The 15,310-nt window shown below is 34.9% G+C and overlaps 1 protein-coding gene across 2 annotated transcripts in view; it reads left to right on the top strand.

Moving 5' to 3' along the window:
- Positions 1-1,726, top strand: part of LOC109055581 (paired box protein Pax-3-like) — a 30,609-nt gene extending 28,883 nt beyond the window's left edge. For both annotated transcript variants that reach the window (XM_019072770.2, XM_042718923.1), the window contains exon 9: positions 233-1,726. In XM_019072770.2, the coding sequence (XP_018928315.2) occupies positions 233-250 (18 nt within the window). In that variant the 3' untranslated portion in view covers positions 251-1,726. The remainder of the gene's footprint in view (positions 1-232) is intronic.
- Positions 1,727-15,310: the final 13,584 nt, after the last annotated feature.

The raw sequence follows: 15,310 nt of genomic DNA, 5'->3' as shown, positions 1-15,310 counted from the left end.
TTTAGTTGATATACTTTATGGTTTTTATTATGTTTTAGTTATTTTATTACTTCAACTTAATCTAAATGAAAATGAGAATTGTTGTCTTGGCACCTAACTGAATTAAAATAAGTTTTATTTTATTTCCGTTAATATTTATTTAATTTCAAGTAATGAAGTTTTTCATGGTTTCATAATGACGATAATGACCCTGACCTTAAATTATGTCTCTCTCTCTCTCTGTCTCTTTTAGGTGCCTTTCATTATCTGAAACCCAACATTAACTGAATGAAGACAGACAAAAAAGTTGATGAAGAGATCTATGGATGACCGTAAACTCTTGCACTTGAGCTCTCCTTCACATCTTGAATGTTTGACCAAAATGACCATCCATCCTCAAACTCCCGCACAAGGAGCGCTGAGGAGAGGCCAGCGGTGCCAGCGGTCCTCTCTGATGCCTGTGGGTCCAAAGTGCAACAGAGTTGTTTTTTACGAGGGGGATATTGCAGGTGGGCTCGGTTTGGGTTTAGTACCAGGACTGAGAATTGGTTAGTTTGACCATTTAGACCTGGAGGAAGCAGCCTCTCCATATTTCCATCTCATCACACGCTCTGACGACACTTGCCACCTCCTTCCTGAAGAACCACAAGCCATGGGACACGAGGAGGACAAAGGGAAAGGACAAATAAACAACTCAAAGACTGAGACTGTGCTTATAAACAGCATGGAATGGCAGGGAAGAGTGTGATATCAGCTGTCCACTGACGGACGCACTTTAGTGGCTGGTTTGTGACAACTCAACGGTGACTCTTTGGTTGAGACACATTTTGTTTGACTTTGTTGATACATTTAGGAAATAAGGGCTCAGAAAAGACAGATGTGCCAACTTTCCTTATTTCTTAATCATAAATAAATGACTGAATACACAAAAACATGCTCACATTCTGCACAACGCTCTCACAGGTCCTGAGAAAGGTCTCACAGAGAAAGAGGGTGACCTAAACAGAATGCACTCAAGTGTCACCCTCTGTAGTTCAAATAGTCTATACAGACCCCAGTCATTTGAGCACACACAAAATAGCTTATTATGAGACAGATGTGATGTTCAGAATGGAATTCTATTGTACTGCTTTTTGCATACTGTATACTACAGTGTATACTAAAATAATGCAATAAAAATAGTATGCTACCTTGCAAATGCAGTTGCATTTTTAATCTAATTTAGAGTAAAAACATCTTTGATTTGGCTGATGGCGTGTCAAGAAAACAAAAATAAAATATTTGATTTACTGAATACAGTGGAATAGGGAAGTCAAGTCGAATGCACTGCATTAGTTTTGCATGCAGAAAAATTGCACACGATATACATAGTGCATACTGAACATTAGTAGCATGGTAGTATGCTGTTCTCAACATTCAGAGAGACCCCTGCCACAAATCAAACCCAAGGAAAGTGCAATACACACTCAATACCTCACTCGCTCACAAAAATCATCTGTTCTTAAACTCCGATTGTTTTTCATGCAAAGAAAGGATTTTCATATGTGGATGGATGTCACCTTTATATTTACTCTGCAGTTTGGAGAAGATCTGCGGATGAAGTTCTTTTTTCAGTCTCTGTAACACAATGTTCATGTCTTATTTTTTTACCTTGTTTTTATACTTTCATGTTTTGTTTTGTTTTTGTTCTCGACTGCATATAATTGTTGATGGATATTGTGTAAAATGCAGCACTATTTACTATTTATAAGAACAAAATAAATAAATTACATTCAAGCTTATTGTTTGTAAATTATTAATATTTTACCTTTAAAAAACAATGTATTTTTTATATTTCCCATCTTTTACCTCTTTCCTTTTTTTTAAAAAAAATAATCCTTCTACATTTGCTTGTGGGAAAATAAACAACAAATTGCATTATTTTCCTGGATCATGTTTAACATTTTAAAAATCATTCTGCACCTGTATAAAATAATAAACCATGTATGAAATGCTGTTTTAGGAAAATTAGCGTGACCGTTCACAATAACTATCAGATTTATTCAGCCTTCGGCTTCACAGAGCACTTTTATTCATGTAGAAATATATTCAGTTTCACAAAAACACTCTTTCATGACAAAGTCCTTCTCTCCAGAGAGCTCTAAACAGGGCTAATGACTAAAGCAGAGCGCTGTAAACCTTTCAAACACAACAGAGAATGAGAACAAAGTAATTTTTCTTTCTTTCTTTTTCTCTCATAAAAGCATCAGGTGTCTTCAGATGGTCTTTTTCTTGTGTATTAATGTGTGGAATTGAGTGGATGTTTTTGACTGGTACAGGTTCATATTTATTATAGTAAAATATAGTACAATTTAAAAAGCCACAAATGTGTTTCTTAACACTTTTTGCCTCGTGTCCCAGACAGATCAGAAATGTGTTCTTTAGAAATCTGTCATCCACACACATATTTTGTTTTCTTTTCTTAAAAGGTAATAGAATGTTTTACGCAGCAATTAAAAAAAGATTATTTAATTATTAATTGATTTGATCAAATTTACTTTAAATTTCTATTTTGCCCATATATTTTTATTTTAATGTCATAATAATTTTTTTATAGGCAGTTAAAATCTTTCCAAGTACCCCCTCTGGAGCCTGCAAGATCCCCTGGGGTCAGGAATTGCTGGTTTAAACCATCTTTTGGACATTAAATGTAATGTAGCACACCTTTATGTCTTTACTTTTGTTTTTCACATCCACAAAATCTGGATGTCTATGGAAGTGTCCATCTCTTTTGCTTGCTTTTCCAGCATGGAGCCCGGTGTCAGACACAATAACATATACTGGAGACAACTTAACCTCTGACCCCTTGCACTCTTTGAAATCAGTAGACAATCACAGCATAGCGGACAGGGCAAGAGTTACTCCCCACTCCCCCTCGTCATTCTGAGACAGACGGCTGTAAGAGGAGAGAAAGTGAAAAGAAAAAAAAAACAACAGGGAGAAACACATGAAAGACATGAGACTGTTTCTCGCAGTAACAAACGACATGGAATTTGATTAGTTGAACCTCACGGCTTCAGGACAGAATGGGAGAGCAAATCATTCAAGAGTTCAACTTTTTATAGGTGTTTTGCCAATGTCCAGAACAGCTACATCAGTCCAGAACCAGTCATCAATCAAATATCTACAGAAGTCGTTCTGAACTGGTGGATCGTGATAGGGTCATAGGTCTGCTCTTATGGGTCACAGACAACTGGGCGTGAAAAACAGCGTGATGTCCTCATGCTCAAATCCTATGAAGTACACAAAGTAAAAGAAAAAATGACACAGATTGCATTGAATACGAGTTCACTGGCTGTGATGATAAACATGCAAGTTTATACCAACTACAAAGTGTTTGGGCTGCGAATGATTCTTCATGGTCATAAAAACAAATGTCAGTATTTAATTTTTACCCTGTAAAGCCTGACTTATGATATAATAATCATATATATATATATATATATGATTATTATATCATAAGTCAGGCTTTACAGGGTAAAAATTAAATTATATTATTTGTTTTTTATTTTATATATATATATATATATATATATATATATATATATATATATATATATATATATATATATATATATATAATACATTTAAATGGAACAGTTTTTTCAGATACGGTTTGAAAAAGTTTGCGTGTTGTTTTTGCATCTTTATCATATTTGATCTCCAAGCTTTTCTGCCTCATTTAGGGTAATATTTAGGGTAATATTCAGAGCCCTAAACTGAGCAAAAATATGCAGTTTGGTGCATTTTCTCATATTTATTTGACCAAAAAGGTAAAATGAAATTCTGATAACTTGTAAATCAGTGAGATCTTTATAACAGACTATTAATATAAAATGCTTAGAAATATCAGTTGTCAGCTAGATCCCCCAATAATATGCCTCAATAAAATTATATTTAAATGTCTTTCTTTTTATTGTAGGGGCAAAACATACAATGCAGTGCAATACAATGATGATTTAGAGATGAACTAATAAAGATTCCTGAAAAGCTTGATGGATCATATTTGATACTTAAATTTTAACAGGATTTTCTTTTTCTAAAAACCGGTATATGCATAACCAAGTAAAGCCTTAGAAATATCAAATCAAATGCAACACAGTATATAGGCTTTATAGAGTTATGGATGTTTTGGTACTGTTTGGGATTCCATTTTATTTCTGATGTGAAATCTGAGTCCTGAAGCACAACCAGACCTCTGATCTATTGTTGGGGACTTAATAAAAGGGAAAAAAAGTATTGTACAAATTGCTTTTACGGTTTACATTTTTATGCAAAAATAAAATAGCTAAATAATAAAATAAAATATAAATAATGCTAAAATAAAAATAAACAAAAACATTGTACAAATGGCTTTGTGTGACGGTTTACATTTTTATGCAGATGAAAGCTATTTACTTTACATTCAAGATGTATTTTATTGAAACACTGGGATTCAAACCCATGACCGCATTGCTCTCCTGTTTGATCTACAGCAATGCTTAATATGTTAGATTGTTACTACTTTGTTGAAAACTGTTTTTCACTGTTGCATTATTATATTCATACAAAGCAGTGTTTTTTATTGAATGGTTCAATGTATGTATAAGCAATGTGTGTGAATTTAAAAAGTGACATGTTAAAACATTAATGTAATTCATTTTCACATCTTTAGCAGAGTATAAAGGATTGTGTATGTTGAGCAGCCGTGGTGTGCAGGGCGTTATCACAACATAAATGATAAAGAGTGTTTATCATGGCAGTGAGAGAACAAATGCATGTCAGACAGCATTCCTTTCCAAAAGCGTCTCACTTGCTATCATTCCCCTCTCTCTATCTCGCTCTCTCTTTCTGTGGTCAGGCTACATGTTGTTCACAAAACCCTCATAATCACCGGAGCAAGCCCAACTCACCACTGCAGTGGATGAACTTCAGCAAAAGTTTCTCTGACGTGAAGTTTAAGGAGCAACACAAGCTGCATTTGATAACTGGGAGACTCAGCATGTCCAGGACTGAAGCTTCAGCATTTGAACGTTACAGTTAAGTTGAGTGACAAAAGAAATCAGAAGCCTTTTTAAAACTTCTTACTGAAAAAAAGAACTTCAGTTACACATTGACATTCTGGAATAAACGCCTCCATCAGAGTATTTGAACAGCACCGATAATCTATCCCATACTGCTCCAGCAGCTCCATATTTGCCCTTTACATCAGTATCAGCATGATGTTCATGGACAAAAAGTGTAAGTTCTGAATTCTTGTTTTCGTCACAGCTCAAGCTGAAGGAATCATCTTTTTGACCTTGAAGAGAACTGCAAACAGATGAAATTTGGTGAAGTTACAGCATCTGTTTCCTCTTGAAAGATTGAAACCTTGAACCTGACCTCAGTGTTATTATCAACATGCCTCTAGGTGGCGCTACAATGAACCAAACACTGCTTCTCGCCCTGCTGACCAGGTGCCGACAGGTCATTCTGAAGGAAATCGAGACGAACCATCAGGATTCTCAAGATAACGCGAGCACAACAGCCCCGACCTCCGTGGCTCTCACCACAACAAGCAGGCGATCCTACGACAATGCCTACTTCTACATCCTGTTTGTGATGTTCTTCTACTCCTTCCTGGCTCTGACTCTGTTCAAAGGTTTTGTTCAGTATGATGAAGGCAAGAAGGATCCATACAAAGAGTTCATGACCTCCACTGACTCCTCAAAGCAAAAATCCAACGCAGGCCCAGCCGCTGACAAAATCGACTTTGAGGAGGAAAACAGCATCTGAGACAAGAGACATGTCAGTATATTCAACACTCCCAGAGATTTCTCATGCATCATTTTAATGAGATTCTGCACAAAACACATTATAGATAATTATATATATATAATATTTATGCTTCTGTAATGTTGAGGTGAGAAGTTTTTTTTTTTTAACAGAAATAAATTGAAATGGAATCAAATAAAAAAACAAAATCAGCAAAGACACATTAAATTAATCAAAAGTGAGAGTAAAGACTTTTACAAAACATTCTATTGCAAAGAAATGCTGTTCTTTTAACCTACATGCATAAACAAATCATGAAAAAATGTATCTAACGGTTTCTGAAAATAATAAGTAGTACAACCAATAATAACCAATTTTTTTTTTTTTTTTTTTTTTTTATGCAGCAACTCAACATAGGCTATTAGACTGATTTCTGAAGGATCACGTGACACTGAAGACTGGAGTAATGAAAAAAAAAATGAAAAAATATGTTTTAAATTGTAATAATATTCAACAATATAATACATCTAAGCGTGTGATATGTTATATATCAGAAGGCAAAAAATCTTCCAGTTGACAAAAAAAAAAAAAAAAAAAAAAGTTTGTAAAATTCATGGAAGATGCTATTGAAAATGTAAATATGAGTATAGGCGGTCTTCCGCTATATTTGACTGGCATAAAACCAGTTCATTCCTAAATGCCTTCTGGTTTATTTGGCAACACACATTATATAACAGTGTAAAATATATATATATATATATATATATATATATATATATATATATATATATATATATATATATATATATATATATATATATATATATACTCTAAATGTATTAAATGCATAATAAAACTCTTCATTTTTAAAGTGAACTTCCCTATTAATAACCCTATTTTTTTTTCAATTTATGTTGTGTTGGCAACCATTTTAATAGCAAGACCAGCAGTTTTTCTCTCAATGACCCCTGTGCGCAAAGTTACCAGCAATTGCAAGGTGAATTTACAAATTAACAAACGCAGCCCTGTAATTACATTTGTTTTGACAAAATCAGTATTAGGAAGTAAGGTTATACGACGTGTGCTCGAAGCTCTTTTGATGTGGAGAGGTTAGATTTAATCAAGCAGAAGGCAGAAGGCAGGGATGCGGTGCAGGGGACGGCCGTGTACGGGATTTGATCCGTGCAGAAAACGGCGAAAAATGCAGCGGAGAGCGCTCGTCTAATTTGAACCTCCCGCTGACCCCGTGTGATCTTACATCTTCGACCCAGAGCGGCGAGGACGCATGGAACCTTAGACTTTATCGGTCCTGTGAATTAACGTCAATTGCATCTAGCAAGGATGGCGGGGGATGCCTTTAATGAGAACATACGCTTTTCATTTTGACGACATTCTGCCGGCCAGAACATGAAAGCCAGATTGAGAGGGAAAGAGAGAGAGAGAGAGAGAGATCGAGAGAGAGAGAAAGAGAGAGAGCGCGCGCGTGGTGTAATCTTCTGTAACGCACCAACAACTTATGGGGCAGCTGTGGCCTAACGGTGAGAGATTTGGACTTGTAACCAGAAGGTCGCAGGTTCGAGTCTCGGTGCTGGCAGGAGTTGTAGGTGGGAGGGAGTGAATGAACAGCGCTCTCTTCCACCCTCAATACCCATGGCTGAAGTGCCCTTGAGCAAGGCACTGAACCCCCAGTTGCTCCCCGGGCGCTGGATCTATAGCTGCCCACTGCTCCGGGTGTGTGTTCACGGTGTGTTCACTTCTCACTGCTGTGTGTGTACACTTGGATGGGTTAAATGCAGAGCACCAATTTCGAGTATGGGTCACCATACTTGACAAATGTCACGACTTTCACTTTCACTTATATTTGCACCCCTCCCATATGAAGTTTAGAGTTTCCTCGAGTTTCAGAAGCAAATCAAGGGCTCTTCGGATGATGGTGACCGGGAGAAGCGAATGGAGCTGGAGATCGAAGAGACCTGAGCGGCAAACTGCACCTGGAAATAATAAGCAATTAAAATAATTCAAATTAAAAAATAAATTAAAATCAATTACATCACTGTTATGAGAAATACAGTGTAGCCTATTACAGCATGTGTAATATATTATAAAAGAGATAATGATGATGATACCTATCACTGGAACACATTCAAGTGCTGTTCATATAGGTTGTACATCTGCAGACGCTTGTTTCCAGGCGTTGTAAACTTTTGAGGCCTCAAGGCACTGGCTTATTTTGCCTGGTTATAGTCATATAGATCAACAGTACAATAATTATCAGATCAACATGTGCCTCTATAGAAAATACTAAAACGGAAAATAATTGCTGGCTTAAATTTTAGGCAAAATCAATTTGATTCTGAACTATAAATTGCATCCAATGACTTTTAAAAACTCTGAGATTATTGTGACAGTCTTTCTACACTGCTTTCCCCTCTGCCAGCAAATGTTTGGTGTTCAAAGTAGGCCTGATTTGCTTCAAAAATAAACATAAACTGAGTTATGAATTATTTATTGTATTATTGGATTATCTTGTCACTGTATAGAATTACAACACACACAATGTCTACATGAAGTTACCAAATGAAAATAATAAGGAAATGAATTATGTAAAATTCTACACAACTGATTGTTTTTAGACTAAAACAATGCTGGAAAAATTTTAATCTTGCTCAGAATGGTTTGGTCTGTTTTCTGATTTTAGACGGGTTTGGAATTTTTTGAATAGTTTAACTGGCTTTTTTTTTTTCTGCAGAGAGGTACTATATTGCTATACTATTTAGTACTATTTAATCACTGTAAGGACCAGCTTTGAGTAGCTTATTGTAAGATGTCACAATCGTTTTATTTTTATAATGCTCTCCACAATATTTTCACATTGAAGACTTTGTTTTAAAGCAGTTTTACAAATAAATAGTATCTTAAAATATTTAACGTATTAAAAAAAGAAAGAAAAGTAAATCACTGGTGTTTTACAGTTTTATAAAATAATTTAATCCATAGAGGCAAACACATCCAATGACTTCATTTCGTTGGGATATCAGTGGCTAGATATTTGACCAGAACTCAGCTGCATATCCTGGGTCAAGAGAGGAGCATCCTGACCCGAGGAAGAGCCTGACCTGTCTTAATTTAATCTGTCCGCCTGCTGTTCTTTGAAGACATGTTGTGGCCCGGGGGCAGAGCTGAGCTGAGCTGACCATCTCACTTCTTTGACCTGATCATACCTCCACAACTTCAGAGAAGGGGCCAAGTCAAGCTAACAAAACAAGAAATGTTTTCACTTGAAAAAAGAAAAGTTTGTTGTTGACTAAAAAACATAAATGATTATTTATTTATTATTTTACAAACAGTGATAATTTTATTTAACATGGAAAAGACTGAAAAGTGACCATTTACATTTTTAGAGTTCATGTTGTTGTGTACTTTACTAAATATAATATTATACAATTATGAAACACTGCATGAAAGGAAACAGTAATATCATCCCTTGATTTTACTGGCAAATATTACATATAATAAATTGTATAAATTTATTGAGGCATGTGATGATATACTTTCTTGTTGAAATTGGACTTTTTAAAATTTTAAATATATAATTCACTAGTTTTTGTTGTTGGTTTAGATCTTACCCCAGAATATGCTGTAAATAATGGTTGCACAACGTTGAAGCAGTAGCCACATAAACATCACACTACTATTTGTATTTTGCATAGAAACATGTATTTAGTGCCTCCTTTGTGCAACTGCAGTTTAATGTGTGTAATTATAAACACACAATACGGTTTAAGTTTTCTTGTTTGTTCAGTTAGTTATCACCTTTAGATCTGATACTCATTTTTATCACCAGCTCTTCAAAACAAAATAATCATATTAAATGGCGTGACAGTGGCCTTTTATTTATAGTTTTAAATAGTGCTGTCGCGATTAATCGCATCCAAAATAAAAGTCTTGTTTACATAATATATGTGTGTGTACTGTGTATATTTATTATGCATAAATAAATAAGCACACATGCATGTATATATTTAAGAAAAAAATTATGTTTATACATTTAAAATATTAATACATAAGATCAATTATATTAATATAAATATATATATGGAAATATTTTCAAAATGTATACTGCATGTGTGTGTGTATTTATATATACATAATAAATATACTAGTGCTGTCAAATGATTAACCGCGATTAATCGCATCCAAATTAAAAGTTTTTACCCATTAATTACCCATTAATTTTAAGATTAATCGTTTGACGGCACTAAAATACACACAGTATACACACATATATAATGTAAACAAAAACTTTTATTTTGGATGCGATTAATCGCGATTAATCATTTGACTGCACTATAAAAACTACGTTTTTATTATATGCTAATGATATAGCCTACTAGATTGATTGAGATTAGTTATTATAATCTGAAAGTATATAGGCCTACAGAAACTTTATAATACAATTGCATATAACAATAAAATATTTTACCTGGAGAAAATGAGTAAGAGTACTTAAAAGTACTTAGTGACGCCCATCAGGTGAGGTTCCATTAGAGGTTTGGCCCTCTAGTGCCATCTAGTGACACCACTTACACACCGCGGGCGCGGAGGACTCGTCAAACACGTGGAGGGAGATCAGATGCTGAAGGTCAGGTAAAAAATGATTAACTACTTATTCTCACAGAGGTTCCCCTACTCTAAAATAATAAATATGATTTCATGTAATGGTCAGTGATGTTTCTTGCTGATGTTTAGCACTCGTAGTCTGCAGTCTTCACATTGCTGTCTCCTCATCAAGCCCTCGAGGTGGAAAATGATCTAAAGCCCGAAAGTAAACAGAGATAATACTCAAGTGTTATCTAAAATGAGTGTGCTAAATATGATCATATTTAAAAATAAGCTCTCCCTTTGAAGTCAGTTACCAAAATGTAGAATGTGCAAAGTAATAGCCAAAACGATTGCTACAATTAATTGTAACTTACTTGAATAAATATAATATGATAAGACAATAAAATAAATCAAATAAACAAATGACAGGAATGAACTCTTTTCAGACTAAAACATTTTTAAATATTATTCAGATTGTTGGCCTTATGGTACTGAGGAGGAGATTGATTTTTTAAACCATTTTTTTTTTTTTTTTTTTGCATTTCCACATGCTGTGAGGTACAACTATTGAGGCTTACTGTAAGTGTGTTAACAGACTCTAACCCACTTAGATTAGTGGGAAACATGCATTAATACAATAAATATTAAAGGGCCACAGTAAAATACACCTTTTACATAATCCAATATTGAGATCTAAGGTTGAGTTGCAAATTGTATTTGTAGTCACATATTACAAATAGTAATAATCTTTACTAGCTTAGTTTTCAGAAGACATTTACCCAGCACTGGTGACAAATTACCCAGATTTAAGCAAACATAAGCAAACAATTAAAATCAATTAAAAAAATATGTAAAAGACATTTACATCCTGCATAGCCTTCAGCATTGCTGCCTCATTGGCTCCTGAGCGAATATGCATGTGGAAGACTGTGATCTATTCTATTCTATTCTATTCTATTCTATTCTATTCTATTCTATTCTATTCTATTCTATTCTATAAAAAGTAATAAATAAATGTGGTGTACATGCTTTACCCTTTGTTTTTGATAATCTGGAAATTATAAGTAGACCTGAGAATATGTGTGACTCTATTTGAATAAAAAACACATAGTTTCACTAGACTTTTGTAGTATATTCAACTATTTCTTTAAGCTCTTGTAAGTCTTTTATCTGCTGTAGTTTCTCTTAAATGTTAAAGGGATACTCCACCCCAAAATGAAAATTTTGTCATTAATTTTGTCATCCTTGTGGCACGGATGACACAAAAGAGCATACTTAGCACACGGTGATATGGAGAGACACAGGAGACTGTAGACAAAGGAATTATTGAATAAAGTCGTTTTTTTCTTTTATAAAAAGTGTTCCCGTTGCTTCATATAACCCAGATTGCACGTCTGATGGCAGATGGAGTATTCTGACGATGACTTTCATTCCTTTTATGAACCTTGACACTGTTATTTACTTGACAGTCTATGGGACAGTCTCAGGCCTCCAGGTTGTCATCCAAAATATCTTAAATTGTGTTCCTAAGACGAACTGAGCTTTTACAGGTTTGGAACGACATGAGGGAAATAGATTAAATAAAAAATCTAAATTCATAGAATAACAAACCCTAAAAAGTCCACTGCTCTCTTTCACAAAAATGTAATGCCAGATTAAATAGTTTTGTATTAATAAAAAATTTCTCCTTTCTATTCAGTTTTCTAAACATACTTCTCATTCACAGAACCACAGTCACAAAAATAACACAAAATGATGGAGCACCTAGTTTAAGCTCTTAATTTTTTTTCTTTGCTGTAGTTTTTTACAGGACTGAAGTATGCTGTCGGTCTTACCTGAAACCTGGTCTCTGTTAGTTTGGACCAGGAACAATAAGAGAAGCCAGGAGTGAGCATCTGAGATCTTAGTCCAGCTGAGTGTGCACTTTGCAGTTTGGGTGTTTTTTAAGTAAAACATTAGTGAAATCCACACCCAGACACCAGCATCATTTCCATGTAAACATTTAGCTTTTTACATGTATGTCATTCAGGTTCAGCTATAGGTAATTGAATTTAATATTTAATTGTTACTTCCTGTTTGTCTGAAGGAAAATAATAATCCAAATATGAAAAGAGTGCAGGAAAACTTTTCTATCGAACAATGCTGTAAAAATCAATATATTTATATATTTTATGGAATATGTTAAAATGCAGTATATTTTCCCTCTAGTAACTGACCTAAAGCATTTTGTAATTTTCACAAACATCGCACATTTATTATTATTATTTTTTAAGATTGCTTCCTCTTACTGGCAACCTAACACACATTTTCTGCTATGACGCATGACATCAAGGTTGAAAGTCATGTTCTTCAAAAGAAAATTATTTGAGTGGATTGCCGGAAAAAGATTTTGCTACAAAGAATGCACCCACAAAAATGATTTGTATATAATGCCAAATATTTTCTACGTACAAAGCACGCAAGTAGATGAAGAGATAAAACTCAGAGAACACTTAGATTTAAATTTTAGCAAACTAAATTAAAACAAACGTGTTTCTAAAATGTAAATGCAAAATATCCACACAAAATCTGAGACTCACCACATTCAAAAAAGCATCGGAAAACAACAAAATTTGTTTGACCAAAAGAAAAAAAAAAGAAAAAAAAAAAAACACTTTGGAAGTAAAGACAAAAAACCCCCCAAAAACAATTAACATGGTTTACCAGCATAATTAAATCGATATTTGTGCGAGCTATACATTTTTGAGAATATGTGCTGTAAAGTCTGATTATGTTTTTATCCTTCTTGGACATTTTTAATCTGATTTTATCCATGAAATGTTTGACAAAATACAGTGTTTGTACAAAAAGCCTACATCTGTTCCAGTGACATGCTATTTACTTATGTTTTATGCTGTAGTGCCACCTAGTGAAAAAGCACATTTCCATTTAGTAACATACTCAGAAAATGAGGTTTCTGTAAAACACAGAATATTCAGAAAAATTATATTTACATAGAGCAGCTATTGTGCTGTGGATGTCATGTTCAGTGAGGTGTCATTTCACGTTTATTTTTTCATAACTGTGCCATGTAAAACTCGTAGCCTGTAGTCTCCAGCTTGTTGTCTCCTCATGACGGATTCCATGTGAAGAAGAAACTGAACCCAGAGAAGAACAATATTACTTACAATACTCTCTAATGTAAGTGTGCTGTTGCCAGTGTTGTTAATTTATTAATGCTAGTCAACTATTAATATATGAGTTTAATGTTTTAATACTGAACAAACTGTATTAACTGTATTTTCTGTCAAATTTTCATTGAGGAACAGGTTTTGTTAGCAGAAAAACACATTTGTGCAGTATTGAAAGTAATTTTAGGAATTACTTACATCCTGCACAGCCTTCAGTGTTGCTTGCATATTTGCCTTGGAGTGCACATACACACGCAGGCCTGTGGTCACTTTCTTCTTATCCAGAAAGGGTGTTGATGGTGAGGATGGTTTAAATGATGGAGAGTTTGGTGATGATGACAGTGGTGATAGCAGTGAGGATGATTGATATAATGGGATGGTTGGTAATGATGTTGAGGATGATGAAGATGATGATGTAGTCATTGAAGTCAAAGAGATTGCTGGAGAAAAAGAGGATGATGGTGGTAATAATGGTGGTGAGGTTATTGATGAAGACAATGTTGGGGATGGTGAATTTGGTAATGAAGATGGTGCTGTTGTCAGTGATGATGTTTGTATTGGTGTTACTGAAAGTGAGGATGATGATGGTGATGGTGCTGAAGTTGGTGAGGATGGTGTTTGTGATGATGGTGGGGTTGGTGTTGAAGATTGCTGAGATGTTGGAAATTGTGGAAAGGCTGTTGATGTTGTTAGAGAAGATGATGGTAAATAATTGGCAGATGATTTATCATTAAGATTTATCATAAACTAATTCTGTAATTACAGGTGCTGGTCATATAATTAGAATATCATCAAAAAGTTGATTTATTTCACTAATTTCATTCAAAAAGTGAAACTTGTATATTATATTCATTCATTACACACAAACTGATATATTTCAAATGTTTATTTCTTTTAATTTTGATGATTATAACTGACAACTAAGGAAAATCCCAAATTCAGTATCTCAGAAAATTAGAATATTGTAAAAAGGTTCAATATTGAAGACACTTGGTGCCACACTCTAATCAGCTAATTAACTCAAAACCTGCAAAGGCCTTTAAATGGTCTCTCAGTCTAGTTCTGTAGGCTACACCAATCATGGGGAAGACTGCTGACTTGACAGTTGTCCAAAAGACGACCATTGACACCTTGCACAAGGAGGGCAAGACACAAAAGGTCATTGCAAAAGAGACTGGCTGTTCACAAAGCTCTGTGTCCAAGCACATTAATAGAGAGGCAAAGGAAAGGAAAAGATGTGGTAGAAAAAAAGTGTACAAGCAATAGGGATAACCGCACCCTGGAGAGGATTGTAATACAAAACCCATTCAAAATTGTGGGGGAGATTCACAAAAAGTGGACTGCAGCTGAAGTCAGTGCTTCAAGAACCACTACGCACAGACGTATGCAAGACATGGGTTTCAGCTGTCGCATTCCTTGTGTCAAGCCACTCTTGAACAACAGACAGCATCAGAAGCGTCTCGACTGGACTGCTGCTGAGTGGTCCAAAGTTATGTTCTCTGATCAAAGTAACTTTTGCATTTCCTTTGGAAATCAGGGTCCCAGAGTCTGGAGGAAGAGAGGAGAGGCACACAATCCATGTTGCTTGAGGTCCAGTGTAAAGTTTACACAGTCAGTGATGGTTTGGGGTGCCATGTCATATGCCGGTGTTGGTCCACTGTGTTTTCTGAGGTCCAAAGTCAACGCAGCCGTATACCAGGAAGTTTTAGAGCACTTCATGCTTCCTGCTGCTGACCAACTTTATGGAGATGCAGATTTCATTTCACCTGCACACAGTGCCAAAGCTA

Source organism: Cyprinus carpio, chromosome B2 (genome assembly GCF_018340385.1).
Source record: "Cyprinus carpio isolate SPL01 chromosome B2, ASM1834038v1, whole genome shotgun sequence".
Lineage (NCBI taxonomy): Eukaryota > Metazoa > Chordata > Actinopteri > Cypriniformes > Cyprinidae > Cyprinus > Cyprinus carpio.
This window is presented reverse-complemented; position numbering and strand designations above follow the sequence as displayed.